Source organism: Hyalella azteca, unplaced genomic scaffold, assembly GCF_000764305.2.
Source record: "Hyalella azteca isolate HAZT.00-mixed unplaced genomic scaffold, Hazt_2.0.2 contig10616, whole genome shotgun sequence".
NCBI lineage: Eukaryota > Metazoa > Arthropoda > Malacostraca > Amphipoda > Hyalellidae > Hyalella > Hyalella azteca.
Window position 1 is genome coordinate 367,736 of NW_025940648.1, and position 18,114 is coordinate 385,849.

Sequence of the window (18,114 nt, forward strand, 5' to 3'; positions counted from 1 at the left end):
CTCGAATGTCATCAAAATTCCCGTCAGAGCCATCAATGATCGTCGAGGAATTCTGGAATTCACAAATAATGGGTGATTAATGTTGAGCTCTAACATGTAATTAGTATTTTTTATATTGCACGTAGCACGTAATTGTCCGAGTATAGTTAACCTCAGATAAAATTAATTATGAAAGACAAGAAGCATTTTGCTTAACGTCGATATAAAAAAGCAATTCAAATCTTCGAAAATACTGATTTAAAATCACAATTTCAACATATTCTTGTTGATTGAATGATATCCAAATGAATAAAGATAATTTTTAACATGCCTTGACAACTTGTTCGGAAACTTTTTCAATCTGATAAAGATAAAACTAAAAATATTCGAAAATAAATTGTAAGAAAAAATTTTGAATTATAACGAAAAATGTATTTGATTCAGTAAAATAATACCCTGCTCTGAAGTTTTCGAGAACTCATAGAAGAAGCAAAGGACAAAAAAAGTTTTTTTCAACTTCAACTCATAACTCATTATTTTTTTCGAAGGTCTCGGGATACTTTAGAACCGATTCTCTAGAGCGCCCGACGACGAGCTTCCAAAGAAATCGAACAAAAATATGAGACGCAGAAAAAAATGTCATCATAGATCAAGGCGCCGCAGATGAAACGTGAATTTGGATGATTGAGCGATGCATATCAGTAACATTAGCACATTAACACAGAAAACACTCCCATCATTCGCTAATTTATTTCATTGTATTTATTCATCAGTCACAATGTGGTGACAATTATCAGGCCGAGAACCTAAAACATCTTCTTTAAAGAATTCTAATTCCTAATTAATTAATTTGTTCGATTCATTTAACTCAATTCTAATTTAATTTTATTTTAAGTTAAATTTAATTCTAGTTTATTTTAATTTCATTTAATTTCATTTTCATTTCATTTAATTTCATTCAAGTTAATTTTAATCTAATTTTAATCTAATTTGTGTCTAATTTTAATTTAATTTCATTAATTTTAAGTATCCTTCCGTTTTAGTTGAATTCGAATTTAAATCTAATGCAATTTTAATTTAATTATAGTTCCGTTTTAATTCCAATTCAATTATAATTCAATTTTAATTCATAATTATTTAAAATAATCGAATTTAAATCTCAAATTTTAATTCAATTCTTAGATATAGTAAATTTGAGTTTAACTTGTTCATGTGTCCTTTCCCGCTAATAAAATAATTGTACGAAACTTCGATACTCGCAAACCTGCTCATGCACTCGAATTTTGGCAAAAAAAATCGGAATGAGTCATCGGAGAGAATGAAATCATCTTTCCCATGCATATTGGTCATTCGTTGAGCCCCCTTGACATGTGAACTAATAACTTGTCAACGTTGTAATTAAACATCACACCTAATGAGGATTTGGTGTCGACGAGCACCTATCACATAGCAATATGATGACCAAAAGTAAATAAGCAGGAGCTTCCACGTCAGTGATCTCAGTGTTTAATCAGATAAAATTTACAATTAGTACCATAATCAAATGAAATTTCCCGAATTTATTCCGAGAACGAGCGTCAAATTATGCAAATCTTTCGACCTGAATAATCGAGCATTTTCTGCTGATAACATTTTGCTTAGATCATCACACAATTACAAATTCAAAAATGGATTAAAATATCTGCGAACATTTAACGTAAGGCAATAATTAATGGTTTTGTGTACATACTAATAAATAACTGGAAATACATATAAAACACAATTCTGTGATTCATATTCTTCACGTGTCGGAAAAGCACTGTCAGGTTAAACTATGAACACAACACGTAATTACTTATGCATTCAGATTTTCAGAGTGGAAGCAATTAGTCCGTCAGTATGCATAGCTGTTGCATGAATTATGACGTTTTCTTGCATAATCTAACATAGTGAGTTATTTCAAATTAGTGGCGAATTAAAAACTAGAAATATTTCCGGAAGACGTCGAAAAGTGAAGTGAGCCTAACGGCTTGTTCTCTAAAGATAAGAGAATAACTGTAAAAAGGCTAGAGCTCTACATCAGCTGAAAAAGATGCTAAGCCACCTCAAGAATTCTCCGACGGTGGCGGTGGGAATAACAATCGTCGCAGCACTTCTAGTCTCCGTGAGTTCTATGTGTTCTGGAAATACGTAGATTATATGGAGTTAGGAGAAATATTTGCATAGGCGAAGCTGACGAAATTTCACGGTAAAGATAACATGGCAAATTGTAAAATTTATGACGCCCATGTGCACATCACTTCTAAAAAATTCAACTATAGGGTATGCTGAAAAATTAAAAACAATATGCAGCGACCTATTTTGACTAAATTGCTAATTTTTTTGACTACATGACCATTTTACGGTAAATATTCAACGGTGCTTTTCACCGTTTCTAGTAACATTCCTTTCATTGCCCCCGTCCAATACACTGATAGAGACTTGTTTCCAAACAGGCTTCTCATGGGCAAGAATGTGACTGCAAATTGACTGAATACAAGACCTGTAACAAAGCAATCGATATGGCCGTATTGATGCAAAACTCAACGGCAATTCAGGCTCTCCCAGTAATTTACCTGGCCAAGAAGGACCTGGAAGAGCAGGGCCTAAGAGGTCCTCTTCAGGACTGGAGCATCCGAATCAAATACAGAGATACTAAAGGATCTAACGTGGACGCAGCCCTCGAAGCTTTCCGACTGCATCACGAAGGTAAGTTTCTATACCAAAGCGTTATAGAGCGTTATCACAGGAAGGTATTTTAGAGTATTTAGTGAGGAAAAATTGGATCCACTGTAAATGAAAATTAACTTTTTGATATTTGAAATCACTGACACAGCGACAGTATTACCTGTTCTAAGAAATTCATAAGCAGGAAGTGGTTGATACGCTGAGCAACTGTTTTCAAATGAAAGGTAATTTTATTTATTGGCTCTTTTTATCCAAGCATAAATTTCTCAGAAACACAAAATTTCAACTTGAGAAAACATTTTTTTTATATATTTACGTCTCCTAATCAATATCAACTGCCCACATTGGAATCGTAAGCCCACATTGGACTGTATTTTCTACCTTAATTGGCCATCATTAGGGCAGCAGCCATTACCAAGTACAGGTAGTAAACGGTCAGTTCTCTGAACTTGCAGCCACGGAGAGGTGCCAGCGAGCAGTGGCGCAGGCCCCTGCGGCGGACTGCGGGGAAGAGGAGCTCTCCCAACTCGGTGAGATAAATCATATTTGTGCTACGTCTCGATTTTGAAGTAAATAAACAAATAATTTGCAAATATTCCCTCAGATTTGTAAGGAAACAATCCATGAAATGTGTGCAGCGAAATCTGTAGGATGTTCATGATATAGAATAATACCTGAATAATATTTCTGCCGAACAAACAGACGTTTTCTTGGGTCCGGTCGAATCATACTCGATGGTGGTCGTAACACGCCATTCTACTCGCTGGAAGACGCCAGTACTCAGCCCCGCTGGTAAAATCAAGAGCTTTGACGACGAAAAGTACCAGTCACTCTACAAGATACACGGACAAAATTCCCAGGTAGTTAAACATGGAACACATAATCTTATTACGTAACATGATGAAATCGCGGGAAGGTTATATTTCAAAATTTCAAGAACGACACAAATTTGTAGCTGAATTATGGGCAATTAATCGTCGTAAAGATTTAGAATCTAAAAATTTTGAATATTAGTAGAGATATATAAGTGTTTGACATCGAACTAGCAGCTGATGGTAGATCAATGTCTTGGAACCTCAAATATTGAACCTCATGCAAAAAAAAACATCAAACAGAGGTAAAATGATTTTTATTCAGTTATCAACATGAATATTCTTCAGTTGGCGTCAAGCATACGGAAAATGTGGGCGGAATGGGGTTGGAACGTCACATACTTGTTGTTCGAAGATTATGGAGGGGACTCTGTGAAAGGGAGAACAGCTTGTTTCTTCGGAATGGATTCGATCTACAAGAAGCTGTTGGCATATAACTACACAGTTCATCACATTATCGTCCCAAAAGATGATCATTACGATCCAGAAAAAGTTATTAGCACCATCGGAGAACAAGCCAGAAGTGAGTTTTTTTAGTTAGCCATTAAATTTCGATGAAATTAAAATTTTATGAATTGACTCCGCGAATCGATGCTGATTGCATATCACTCTCAGATAGGTAAAATCATCAGTAATCGTTCATGATTCACTGGAGCTAAAAAATATAAAAGTACGGTTCTAGTTTTATAAGCTGAATATTAGACACTTTATAATTAACAATACATGTATAAAAAGAAGGCGAATTGGTATTCTTTGGTATTGGTATTCTTTGGTATTGGTATTTAACGAATTGTTTTAAGTTCCTTTGTAATGTCCAAAACGTGGTTTAAAAATAAGATCCATAATTGTAATTTGTTTTTCAGTTGTGTTGATGTGTTTCGAAAATCGATCACGTTTAATAGACACCATGAGGGCGGCAAGAAATCCAAGATACGCTTCTAAGGAGGACTACGTTTTCATCAACGTCGACATAAAAACCGAGTAAGAACGAAAAAACCGTCGTTTTTTAATAAACAACAAAAAATTTAAGCAAACTAATGGAACCGTAAAACCAGTGAAATGACTTGGATTAGTAATGAGATGCCCGCACAATGCCTTAATCACCTTATAAATCAAAAGTCATAGTTGCACGGCGATTCAGTGCTTCATGTAAAAGATTTATCAATCATCCATACGAGAGAGACTCAGTAGCGATAAACCTTTTACAGACTGCAGCTTGAAGCACAGAATTGAAGATAACTTTCACTAAAATATACGCAATTTTGCATACAAGGACAAATTTTTGGCTTTCGTGTGAACTTTGCGAAGAGTAAGGTTGACGCATTATTAAAATGGAGACATATTATCAATAAATAACTACCAATTTTGTACAACCTCAAACTCACATAAATATTTTGCTTTCTTCATAGATCTGAAGAAGACTACTGGCCGTGGTTGGAACTTGATTCAACAATTGCTGAAGCATTCGAACCAATGTTTGTGGTCACTCCTAGAACACCAGCAACTGATGATTATAGAAATTTCACCAAAAGAGTAAGATTATTCTATTTGACAAGATTCCATTCTCTTTATAAAATCTCAGAACGAAAACAACTGAATTGTCAGAGATACATATATGAAAAGAGTCGTTCCATTTTATGGAAACTTGTTTTCTCAATGCAAATAATTTTTAGGTCATATTATGAAAAAAACTAAAAATTATGCATAACGTTCTCATTACGAGTGAAGAGAAATTATTACAATTGCAATTATATTTGTTCAGGTAAGAACGTTAGCTTCTGACCCGGATCAAAAGGACCTACGCGACCATCTTCAAAACATCACCGCAAATAGCGAAGCTCCCGCAAGTTTGAATTCAAGCACTCTGGTCTCTCCATTCATAGCGAGTTTTTATGAAGGGGTTTGGTTCTTTGTCGAAGCATTCAACAGGACCCTCGAGTTGAAGCGATCCAATCCGAATATTTCAGTGAAAACTGAAATATTCAATCAAATGAATACCGGCACCTTTTACAGTGAGTGGATGAATTTTGTAGTGTAGTCGTTTTGTATTTCGAATTTGTTGCCACATTGTTTGAATAAATTGACATATTAAAAAATACAAAAAGAAGATTCGTATTGGATAATCTCCTGTTGCATCAAAGATGCGCTTGGAATGCTAAGATTCATGACAAACCCTAACGTGAATCATTTCCTAAGTGCGATATATTATCATTGTCAGGTCACCTCAAGAAAAGAAATTACACTCTGACGGATAGAACCATACCTGACGAATACTCGGTTCTGAACTGGCAAAACATTTCTGGGAAAAAATTATTCCAGGTAAGATGACCTAAAAACGTCTTACCTATTGCAATCCATTGATTTCATAATTTTCGCGCCTGGCAGCTTCAGAAAAGGAGCCGCAATACGCTCGAATAGCGCGTGCGTACATTAATTTAAAACACGCTAACACGTGTCTTGAGCATTAATTTCATTTGTTAACAATTTTGAAAATAAGTTCGTGTACCTAGATATCAGTGATCTTACGCAAGTGTACATAATAGTAACAATTTTGCATTGACTCGAATACGAAATTTCGTGCCTTTGTTATACTCAACGTGTTCAAAAGTATCGATCTAGTTAAGCTTCATCTTCAAATACCTTCTAATTTGAAGATGAAGCTTAACAGGATCGATACTTCTCTATAGCAGGTGAACACAACCAATATATTCAACATTATTGCGCAATATTGCTTGCATAATATTTTATTTTGCAAAAATAAGCGTATCGTCGGGCAAACGGTGATGCACAAACAAATGCTCAGGCGTAGAGCCACATTGCATATGCAAGCAGTCATTGTTAAATTTCAATGATGAAAACTTACTAGGAGGGAGTGAACAGTGTGGCGCAATAGTTGCCGAGGATACATTTTATTTCTTGAATATACGTCTATTTGCTCTCAAAATTTTGATTACTTATCGTGTCTTGTTCCGCATCCAGGCATTTTTCGTGATACTCTTCTAACAATGCATATAGGACAGCTCCCTTTTTTCCAAAATCCTGCACCCTAGTCTTTGCAATACAAATCCTCCACTGACACAAGACTACGATTCACCTCAATTGATTAAGCATATAACTTCTCTACTCGTTAAAGCCGTGACATTAACACGTTGTTGAGACGACTAGCTAAACAGAAGATAATACCAAAAGGCAAAAGATTGTGCTATTCTGACAATCCAAATTTAGATAGTAGAAAAGTCATTATTAGGAAAATTTTTGCTAAACACAAATGACGATTTCGAATTTCTTCAGGAAGTGGTCGTAATGGAGGGTACATCTGAAAGTACAGAAGAATGGAAATCTAATAATGCCACCATATATTGGTATGGCAAGAATTATACATGGGAGCAGTGGAGAACATCCCGACCAACAGACTCCCCGGAATGTGGATTCAAAGAAGAATTATGTGAGTTCAAAAAACAAAAGAGCGAACTGAACTCATCACGAGCGCTTACAATTAAGACTAAACTATCACGACAAACATTCTCGCTAAGAGTGGTCCTAATTGTTTAAATTTATTATTTAAGTAATTGATAAGCTATTATACATCTTCAAATATTCGAGATAATACTGATTTTTTTGATGAGCTCAGTTTTATTATAGACATCATAATGATCTTTTGTTTTGGAATGAAATACCTAAAAACTTTTTCCATAAACAGGCAAGACAGATCCTGTTTTGAATCTCGTGGTGGGCCTCTCAATAGTTGTCATCATACTACTATTCGTTGTAGCCGTGGGCGTAAGGTGAGTATTACTACCTCAGTCCAATTTACTTTGTTTTAATAACTTATCAGGCCAACCATACTTATGCAATTACTGTGTTTCAATGTTACTAAATATTACTAAACTAAAACTCATTACCAACATGATTAGAACAAAAAAATTCCAATTGTCGGTAATACTTTGCGGCTGACACAACATGATCTTACAGACATAGAATAGAAGCACGTGTGGAGGAGTAGAGTGAGATGGGTTGTGTTTCAAAAGAAATAAAAAAAACGTTTTTAATGAACATTCATAGTAGATATCAAAACCTCACTTTGATCGTCGAAATATTTAAACTGACGGACAATACAGTAAAGTCTTCTCGAAGAAAAATGCTCAAGTTCAGGGACCGCCTAACTTAGAAATTCATGACAGAATCAATGCGCATCTGTAATGGCGGTGTGTCTGTTCCAGGCGATGGTTGAAGCTGAGGTCTAAGGTCGAAGTCATGTATCACTTCAGAACTTGTCAAGAAGACTTAGTTCAAGTGGAGTCAAATTTTGCAGCCTCTACCTCAACCCTTCTCCCTTATTCCTCCACTACAGCTCATTAAGATTCACCCCCCAGAAGCCCAAACTATACTTTTACACGAATAACTTCTAAAATATATCAATATTACGACTTAATAATTTAGCAGCATTTCGTTAAATTTAACACAAAATTAGCCAAAAAAATTTTTTGAATACAGGTAGATATACCGAAATACCACGGCAAGCATCAATAAACCAAAATTCAATGGTGAAATCGAGTTGCAAAAACTGTAAACATTAAATTTTGCGGATCGAAAATTTTCAAATTTTTTATCAAAATTACGGTCGAGCAAATTTCAACAGTGTTCAAGTTGTCTAATTACTAGTTCGGTAAGATTAGACGTGTTCATTTCATTTGCATCGCTATACGAAGTGACAGGTATTCCAAACGAAAGTGATATTTCAGTGACATTTGTTACATTTGTTCACGATTTTTGGACTTCTTAAAGATTCTGATGGCCAATTTCAGTAAAAGCCTTCCAAATTAAATTAATTTTTCTCTCGAAAAATCAATGCAAATATATATCCAAGGATTTTTCCTTAATATTGTAAAATGTACAGTTAAAAATTAATATAATTGATACCCAAACATAATTAGTGCAAAAAAAAAGTTCAAATAAGAATGTTCAGTTGAAATGCCGCTCACTTTGAAGTAGTTCAAGTTAAAATGTAAGAGCTGATCATTGATATGAGATAATAATGAAGGGCCATACAATGAGATCGATGAGATCAGATAAAAACTAATTTTATAAACAATTCCTTGAAAAATGCTGTGACAAAATTATACATATACGTATGTTAACAAAATTTGACGTTACTATTTTATTATTCGGAAAATAAAAGTCATGTTCATTCCCAAACATCAAATAACCAGGAATGAATGTTTAGTCCGATTCAAATCACTATACGCCATCTACAATTATCGATTAATGAATCACTTCTAACTGCAAAGAGGCAAACGCACTAAATCAGCCAAACGTGCAAAAATTTTTATTTAGGATAATTTCATAAAAACTTTTAGGTTAAACTCCCTCAAGTTTAAAAGACTTCTGACATTCTATTCGAAATGTTTAAAAATCAAGTGCAGCAAATAATTTAAAAACATTCAATTAAATATTTATCGGAATCTTTACCAAGAAAGTCATGCACAGGAAATACCTCAAAGAGAAGAGTATAGCAGAGATGTCGTGGAAAGTTTCCTACGACGAAATAATCTTCAAGTATCCCACTCCGCAAGAAAATCAAAAACGCACGCAAGGACTGTTCGAATCAAGAATTTCTTGCGAAACCTCGAGCTACACGAGTCAAGAGGTAAGCGTTTGAAAAATTTTGACGCAAGAGACCGAATAATCTTGGTTCGACGATTCATTCTTATCCGAAAAAATAATGATTATAATTCGAAATTTAAGAATAACATTCAAAACATTGTCTGCATACATAATATTCAGATAAATCTGTTCGCATAAATTTGTTATTTACCAGTAAATTGCTTCTCGTATTTTCTCCCTTCTCACACAGACGTTTCTGAGCGGCAGTTTGCAAAATCCAGAGATATACACGACGCTCGCTTATTTCAAGGTGAGTAATTGCTTAGAATGAAGCCATTCAAGTGGTCTTCATTGGTCTGACGAATAACTAAAATAAATAGGGCTTTACACATGAATATGATAAACTGTATTGAAAAACAAAAGCATGTGCTGCCAGTTTAATAGAAAAAAATAGCAAAGAGTACAACTAGTTTTTGAAGAGTAACCATAAATTTTAGAGTTCTGATCAAATATTTGTGTAAGATTTAACGCAAAAATCCCAATGAAATTACAAAAATACTAAACGTTTCTTATACTAACAATACTAAACGTTTCCGTAGGGGCAACGGGTTGCGGTCAAACGTTTAACTCCTGAGCCAGTCAATCTGACCAGGGGACCTCTTCTGGAACTAAAAGCGGTAACCCAACATTTGTTCGTTTGTGCGGTGTAGTTCTTTTTGCATATTTTTATTCACATCATATCCAAAATTCAAATTCTGATGCACTTAAAATGTATAAAATTAATCAATTAATTGTGCTGAGAAGTCCCCGTGTAAGAGGAATTGAGTGTAGAATTTTTACGGTGAATGAGAAGTAAGTTCAAGGAAAAGGGAATAGACTGCAGAACTTTCAAGGTGAATGGACACTGGGTGAAGGAAAGAGAATCAAGTGTGGAACTATAGCAATTTTTTTCATTTTTTGCTGTACTCACATCACAATTCGCTACCACAGCGCTACCACGTCAACAGCTTCGGTACGATAGGACAATTCTCACTTTGCAGCTAATATTAAGAGTACACGTGTATTACAAATCCTTTGATTGCCTGCGCTCAAAATTGACTAAGAACTAATATCAAGGTAAATGTCATGAGAATTCACTATAATGAACACCACTTTATTGTTGCAACGATGCTGTTTTTGCTGCTACAATACAATTCGTCAAAAATCAAAAATACACTCCCAGGATAATTGGGTACAAAAAACGCGAACAACAGCGGAATAAATATTATTATTGCTATAGTTATGTATCATACAAAAGATATACAAACAGAATCTGTGTTCTGATGAAATTCGGACTCACACATCAATGAATTAACGAAACTCCATCTACTCTTTCCCTCAAAACAAAAATGCGTCAAAGATTTGAAAAATTATGGCACTTGCAACACATAGCCATGGACCGTACCGCATATAGTTGAGAGTCAAAGCTCATCTCTCGACCTCTTCTGTAAATATAATACCTCTTATTGGAAATACACTTACACGTCAGCGTCTGAGTTTGGCCCCTCGTCGAGCGATACACCTAGCGCAGTGACACCCAGTGTTCGCGGTCTTCTTTTCTTTATAGATTGGTTATTCACATCATCTATTCATAATAAAAATCATATGCACTTCCACTCACTTTTCAAACGTATCTCAAAAATTCTATCAGATGAAAGAACTGGTGTGCAGCAACATCGCGAGCGTGCTGGGAGCTTGTTTCGAGGCGCCCAACAATTGTCTTATAACCGAGTATTGCCCCCGAGGGTCACTGCAGAATGTACTCAACAAGGAAAAATTGAAACTCGACAATATGATGAAATATTCAATGCTCCACGACTTAATTAAAGTGAGTACCAATATAACTGCTGCCAATCGTATAGATGTGAAAACCGCTTCCTCTGCACAATTTTCACTGACAGTATAAATTAAAGGCAATTTTACACGATTCTTCCTAGTTGAATAACAAACTGGATTGATTTCAAAACATGGGAAATTTCCTCAATCTTTCAGGGATTATCGCGACTTCACTCGAGTGAGATAAAAATCCATGGTAACTTAAAATCTTCCAATTGCGTCGTGAATTCAAGATTCGTTGTCAAGGTAACAGACTTCGGAATCCTCTCCCTCCGATACAGAGATGAGGATCCAGTTGAGGCAGCAGAAACACAAAAGATATACGAAGGTGATTTTTTAAGAATGAAAAATAATGAAATTTGCAATATGGAATTCTGTTATCATTGATGAAAAATATACTTCAGTGATGAATACTCAGGTCACTTATCTCATTGATTTATAAGGTTAGAAATTTTTTCAACAGGGAAACTGTGGAGTGCTCCTGAGATGCTTCGGAAGGGGTTTAAGAATTTATCCACTGATCAGATACAAAAAGCTGATATTTATTCCCTCGGAATAATTATCAATGAGATATTCACAAGAAGAGGCACATTCCCACTTTCCGAAGAAGAAGATGAATACCACTCGGCTGCAGGTGAGTTTTATCACGACCTAACTAGTTTGATGCGAGTAAAATAATCCCGTTTTATTTGGTATATGAAATGATCTCAATTTTTTGTCTGATTGGCTACTTCAATGTTTAATAAATTTATAACCTGACACAGCAGAGATTCTAAAATAAAAATTTTGAAATCTGATAACCGAAGTCTCCTAATTAGTGAAATTTTTTGACGAATTCATAACGTTAAAAAGATATCATACCGATCTTTTCAGAAATTGTGGCTAAAGTGAAGGAAGGCACTAAACCGCCTCTTCGTCCAATGATCGGAAATGACGTGGTAGAAGACATGAAAGAACTCATGCAGAGATGCTGGGAGGAGCTGCCACAAAATCGACTTCCTCTACAAAGCATCAAACATGTCGTTGCAAATCAGAATAAGTAAGTGTTCACAGGATAATTTTATACTTTGATTGAAAGCATACCAGGAAAATTCGTGTAAATACATGAAAATCGAACGAATCACTGACACATGATACTTACTATTCCTAGCTATCGCGCACTAGGCTTTTCGAAGGAAATTAGTCAATTCAATTTGACAGAAAAAGTAGAAAGTGTAAAATTTTACACGTTCGAGATGACTCAAGGTTAGAATAAAATTTGTACAGCTCAAATTGTGTTGACGAAATGATGACAACGAGGAAAACTGAAACAATGTTGTGGTATAGGAGGGTTTGAATGACATTATCTTGTTTATAACGGAATTAGTGCATGCAGTAGGGTGTCGATAACTTTTGTAACGAGGACATGCAGGTCTTATTTAAATGTAATTTACATTCCAGGCAGAACGAATCCGGAAATTTTATGGACAACCTCTTGCAACGAATGGAACATTATTCAAATAATCTAGAAACTCAAGTTAGAGAACGAACAAAAGACTATCTTGAGGAAAAGAAAAAGTGCGAAGATTTGCTCTATCAACTTCTTCCAAAGTGAGTGAACCTAATCTTTGAAATATTATCAGCCACAATACATTAAATTACATAAGATCTGAGATCTTTCAGTTTCTTTGAATTTCAATGTTGCTCTGCCTCAATGAATGCATGGAGACATTGAGCGGCATCCCATCTAACTTTAGTCAACAGTCGTTAAGTGACATCTATCTCGTACTCTATCACACCAACAAGATCTCGACGGTAGGGAAACATAATGGGAGGTTGTTAGGTAGTCAAATCCGAGTCAAATGGGAGTTGTTGGGAGTCAAAATGATATTCGGTCATCAGCTCTCTGTCACTAAACTGTAAACAAAGGAAGATTAACTCTCCTCTAGGAGTCACATCCAAAGAGATATATTGCCGTTGTTCGCATCATAAGACAGCTGCAACCGTTAGTCATGGGGATCGACACGCCTAGTTTAAATTTTTCCATTCTTTGCTAAATTTTGTTTGAAATATCGATTGCAAAGGAGCTGGTTGAGAAATTACTGGTGCAATGATCAACCAATTATTAATACTGCAACAAGTTGAAGTTGAATTTTTTCTCTCCAATGATTGTTAATGAATGGATAGATTATCAATGCGAAATTTAGACGGTTTTCGCAGTTTACGAGAGGAGTTACCGCGAACCAACATGACATAGTTGGTTTTCGATTGTGATAGGATGCAAAAAAAAAACAAGACAGCCAATCAGGAAGCTTACTCTAATGCAGCCGAGTCATTCTGGCTCCATAAGCCCTCAAATTGGCTGGGTTGGCTCCTGTGATATCTTTCTAGTATTTAATTTGCATAAACCACTTGGTAATTTAAGAAACGTCTGCATCTTTTCGGTATTCTAGCTATTCTATTTAAATAGGCTTACATAACAGTTAGGCTGATTTTTGTTGTTTTTGTATTCAAACAACAGTAATTTCAAAGTAAAATTGAGCACATTGCTCAATGTTCCCGAAGTGATCGACCTAGTTTTTGTTGTACAGCTCAAATTGTGTTGGCGAAATGATGACAACGAGGAAAACCGGAATTTATTTTACTAAATATTCTCAAATGATCGAGCAGCCAGGCATTCCAAAAACAGCCTCCTTGCCGTAGCCTCGTAGTATTTATCGTAGGTAATTTGTGTTTTAACTCTAGTTAAAACAAGTATTTAATCCAAACGCAGCGTGCCATTTCCAACGGCAAACGAACGCTGGTGTCCTACAACGTAAGGGCGGCCATGAATCTCTTTTGAGGTGACCAAGAGATGGTTGTTCATCCCTCGTCGTTTACATAAGCGTAATGGACGTTGATAGCCGAATAACATATTGGCCCAGGCCGATCACCGATCATTAATCGGCTACCTAACTACCACCCGTTGCATTTAACAAAGGTGTCAAGAGATTTGGTTGGAGAGGATACGTGTTCGAGGGTAGAAGCCGCCTGAACTGAGGTGTGAGTTCGGTCACACTATATACCTCATAAGCCGCTTACAGATAGCAGAGCTAGTTGAAGAGGACTCAAAGGCTGAAGAAAACGATGAAGTAACTTTCATTCATTTCATTTTGTTCAATTTTTAACTTGATCTCAACCCAGGTCAGTGACGCAGAAGCTTATCTCTGGTCTTCCTGTGGTAGCCGAAGCATTCGATAACGTAACTATTTACTTCAGTGACATCGTGGGCTTCACCTCCCTCTCAGCAGAATCTTCGCCGATGCAGGCAAGTACACCGTGAAGATAAGTGAACCTAATATGTATTTACATCATGAAAAGGGAAAAAACTGATTACAGTGTAATAAGCATGCTTTTTAGTATCTTCGAATGTCAATGTTACTCTGCCTCAACGAATGCATGGAGACATTGAGCGGCATCCTATCTAACTATAGTCAACAGTTTTTAAGTGACATCTAGGTGTCTTTACCCTTTAATGCACTGCAAATCAAAAGCTGTCAATCCACAAAAGTTTACGCAGTTTCACGTTTTGTTTCATACAATCATAGACAGCACATAAAAACTTCGCTTAAATTCTGGAAAGAACATTTACGCCAGAATAAAAAGAACGAAAGGTACAAATTATCAGGCTGAACAATAATGAACATTCTTTATATTCCGTTCCGAATCATCAGTCCTATTCATTGATTCGTTAAAGAGTTTGTCAGCACTCATGTGGACAATGCATTACAGATCGTGGATATGCTCAACGCTCTCTACTCTCTCTTCGACAAAAGGATCATGGAATTTGAAGTCTACAAGGTAAGTTACTGAATCCTCAAATCACAGACAAAAGGGTTACGGTTTTTGATCCGTTATCGTGGTAACCAGTAGTAATCAAAGCTCCGATTATCGGGCTATAGATAAATCATAACGCCTATATATATGCTTCTTCTGAGATATATATATATATGCTTCTGACGCATATCTCAGAGGATATGCGTCAGAAGCTTGACAGTTAAGGAAGTGCTTTTAAGCAGCTACTCGCTGCTGGCTAGTAACTAAACAGCCAATACCCTTCTACACGAAGCGACTATACCAATAATTGGTGCCGGTTACCGCTCGACACATGCACATAATAGCTGCTAGAACTTGACCTGTATACAGGCACCAAATCGCTCTGCATTCTTCGCGACTTTTCAACTGCTAGGGGAAGAAAAATCGCCAGGCGGCGCATAAATCCTTCAATTGAAATGTATCGGGATCGATGATAACGAAAATCCAAATCATTGAAATTACTTGGTTTGAAAGTTGAGTAATCAAGAAAAGTAACAATTACTATGCAAACATTAGCAAAATTTATTACTTGATGTAAAGAAGCCAATTAAAGCCGATACTAAATTCATCAGCACTATTATACTCAGTTCTCTGTTCAGGTTGAGACCATCGGGGACGCCTACATGGTGGTGTCTGGCTTGCCGACGCCAAACGGAACGCGTCACGTCAAAGAAATTTCAAGAATGGCTTTGGCGCTACTGAACGCCGTGACAACTTTCCGGTGAGTGCTGAATTGTGGAGGCAGAGCCGCAGAGGTAATATTTGACATAAATTTAAAGCTAGTCCCTTACGAGCATCATGAGCCTTTAATGTTCAAAAGTTACAAGCAACCATGAATAAACTCTTGGTCTAAAGAAAATGCTCAATAATTTCTGAACAAGAATGACCTATGTGGTCACACTAACAGAGCTTCATAATTAAGGCATGGAACAGATAGATAGAACATTGAGAATTAAAGAAAACGCATGTCTTGTTTTTTCTACCAAATTTAGATCAGATCTTTGGAAATGCAAATTCATACGAATCTCCAAACTTACAAAATACTCAACTTTTAAACATGTGGGTTTCATCGCCATTCAAACACTCTGTACCCATCAAAGTATAAACTTCATGAATAAATTATGATTTAACAAATTATTTGATTCGCCGGGAATGCACATTACATTTATATCATTGGTTTACTGCAGAATACCCCACCGGCCCGAGAAGCAGCTGCAGCTGCGGATAGGGGTGCACTCGGGCCCGTGCGTGGCCGGGGTGGTGGGGCAAAAAATGCCGCGCTATTGTCTCTTCGGCGACACTGTCAACACCGCATCCAGGATGGAAAGCTATGGCCAACGTGAGTTAAAAAATCCATCAAAACGAGACTTGATACTGAATGGCGATCGTAAATGTTGATCATTTGATTAGTTAAAAGAGCATACGTTCAACATTTCAGGACATTATATATTCGAGTGTTTCGAATACGAAAGCCTAACGTCCGGACAATTTCAATTTTTGCTTATTGCATCATTTTATGCTTCAGCGATGAAGATTCACATTTCGAGCAGCACGCAGGAGCTGCTCAAGCAACACTACCCACAGTTCCGCCTCGAGTTGAGGGGACCTGTTGAAATGAAGGTGAGGCTTGAGATGCTTGGCTTTATTTTCAATCGAGGCGTGAGTCGAGAATCAATATCTAGCCACTTAAATTCTTCATCCATTTGATTTTGAACTTTTAAATTCAATTGACAATAGTTCATAAATCATTTGTTTCTTGACATTTTATTATATCAATTGTGAAATCGACTGATTGTTTTGAGTTCCATCCAATGCAGGGCACAATACAATACAATGTACAATAACATTTTCTAAAATTTCATTATTACAAAAAAAATACGCAAAATCTACGTTCCCAGACGCATGTTCCTCGCAAGAAATTCATGTTTTCATACAACAGGGTAAAGGTGTAGTGACGACCTACTGGCTAAACGGCGAAGAAACGCCAGCAACATCGACGGATGCTGAGAAAAGCAAGTTCCTGATAACGGACAGAATGAGACCGAGCTTGAGCCACAACGCGATCGGCGGTCACGAGCAAGCAACAAGACTGCACTCCAATGTGGAGACAGGGTCAGGCAGCGAAGAGCTCGACATGCAAACTTGGCACGACTATTCTGCTCCAGTTACTCCTCATCTTGCAACGCGACAACAAACCAACAGTCGCAGTAATAACGCATCAAGGAGTGACCTCAAGGTTATTCTGTCCCTCGACAGTGATTGTCACATTCCTCTGTTGACAAACAACAAGGAAAACTCTTCCGTGTAGATTAAGAGATTGCATTCTTGGACGCATATATTTACTCGCAGAGAATTAGCCGTATTAATTGATGTATTTTCTGCAGAATTAAGGAATTAAGCCAAAATATGGGTATAGTTACGACTATATATATATATACTGGTGCCAACTTATTTCAAGAGCTGTGAATGTATATCCATGATCATTAGTAATAAACCCTTCTATAGCACAGGTGCTCCTACATTGCACCCTACGTCGTCGTCATTCTAAAGTTGTAAAAACTATTGTAAATTTCTCCAGAACATTCTTTATTTCTAGAAAAGAACTATAAATTATAATTACATTTAATACATTCATGAGTTCAGCATTATTTACTTCAAATCCTTTACGCTGAATTTTTACTTCGAATTCTTAATTAGTAGAGTATAGTCTTCATGTACATGAATACTAAATAAATAAATTAATTTTACTAAAAAAACTCTTCAAAGTTATCTAGCTGTCACACATGCATATAATCTTCGTCCATACCTGCCATACGAAGCATATTGTAGGAATTTGAGAACGAATCTAATGTTATCTAGTTAATTAATTACCGTAAAAATATTTTCCTGTATTTTAGAATATTACCCAAGAGAATAATTTAATTAAGACAGCAAATATATTTTAAGTTATATATAAATTTAAGTAGCATTAACCATCGGGATCAAAGCAAGTGCGGCTACATTTTAAAGGTGAAACAGAATGTAATATAAGAAACAGAATGACTTTCGGATGTTACACGACCTAAGTTCTTCGTATAAAGAGTATGGTTAGCACTATAATCATGAGATAAATACTGCATAAGTGCTTTTGAATACAACATACAAACCAAAACATAGAAAAAAGTAACGGATAGATTATAGCTTTCAAAACGAAGAAATAAGCAAGCCACATGTTTATAATCGGGTTACGGTCTTCAGCTGCATC

At 36.1% G+C, this 18,114-nt stretch overlaps 1 protein-coding gene across 1 annotated transcript; it reads left to right on the top strand.

The window, feature by feature from the left end:
• Nucleotides 1-1,832: 1,832 nt before the first annotated feature.
• LOC108668548 (atrial natriuretic peptide receptor 1) lies at nucleotides 1,833-17,791 on the top strand. The gene is made up of 25 exons (XM_018155788.2): nucleotides 1,833-2,122; nucleotides 2,454-2,706; nucleotides 3,141-3,215; nucleotides 3,388-3,545; nucleotides 3,846-4,080; nucleotides 4,421-4,538; nucleotides 4,967-5,090; nucleotides 5,320-5,569; nucleotides 5,776-5,876; nucleotides 6,849-7,002; nucleotides 7,258-7,342; nucleotides 9,045-9,204; nucleotides 9,412-9,471; nucleotides 9,761-9,838; nucleotides 10,852-11,028; nucleotides 11,193-11,364; nucleotides 11,500-11,670; nucleotides 11,910-12,075; nucleotides 12,477-12,626; nucleotides 14,199-14,322; nucleotides 14,787-14,855; nucleotides 15,470-15,591; nucleotides 16,058-16,209; nucleotides 16,396-16,490; nucleotides 16,810-17,791. The coding sequence occupies exons 1-25, from the start codon at nucleotides 2,051-2,053 to the stop codon at nucleotides 17,176-17,178; spliced, it is 3,690 nt and encodes a 1,229-aa protein (XP_018011277.2). The 5' UTR covers nucleotides 1,833-2,050; the 3' UTR covers nucleotides 17,179-17,791.
• Nucleotides 17,792-18,114: the final 323 nt, after the last annotated feature.

Coding starts and splice junctions, on each gene's coding strand:
- LOC108668548 (XM_018155788.2), top strand. CDS start 2,051: ATGCTAAGCCACCTCAAGAATTCTCCGACGGTGGCGGTGGGAATAACA. Junction 3,216..3,387: donor AGAGGAGCTCTCCCAACTCG/GTGAGATAAATC, acceptor CCGAACAAACAG/ACGTTTTCTTGGGTCCGGTC. Junction 7,003..7,257: donor TGGATTCAAAGAAGAATTAT/GTGAGTTCAAAA, acceptor TTCCATAAACAG/GCAAGACAGATCCTGTTTTG.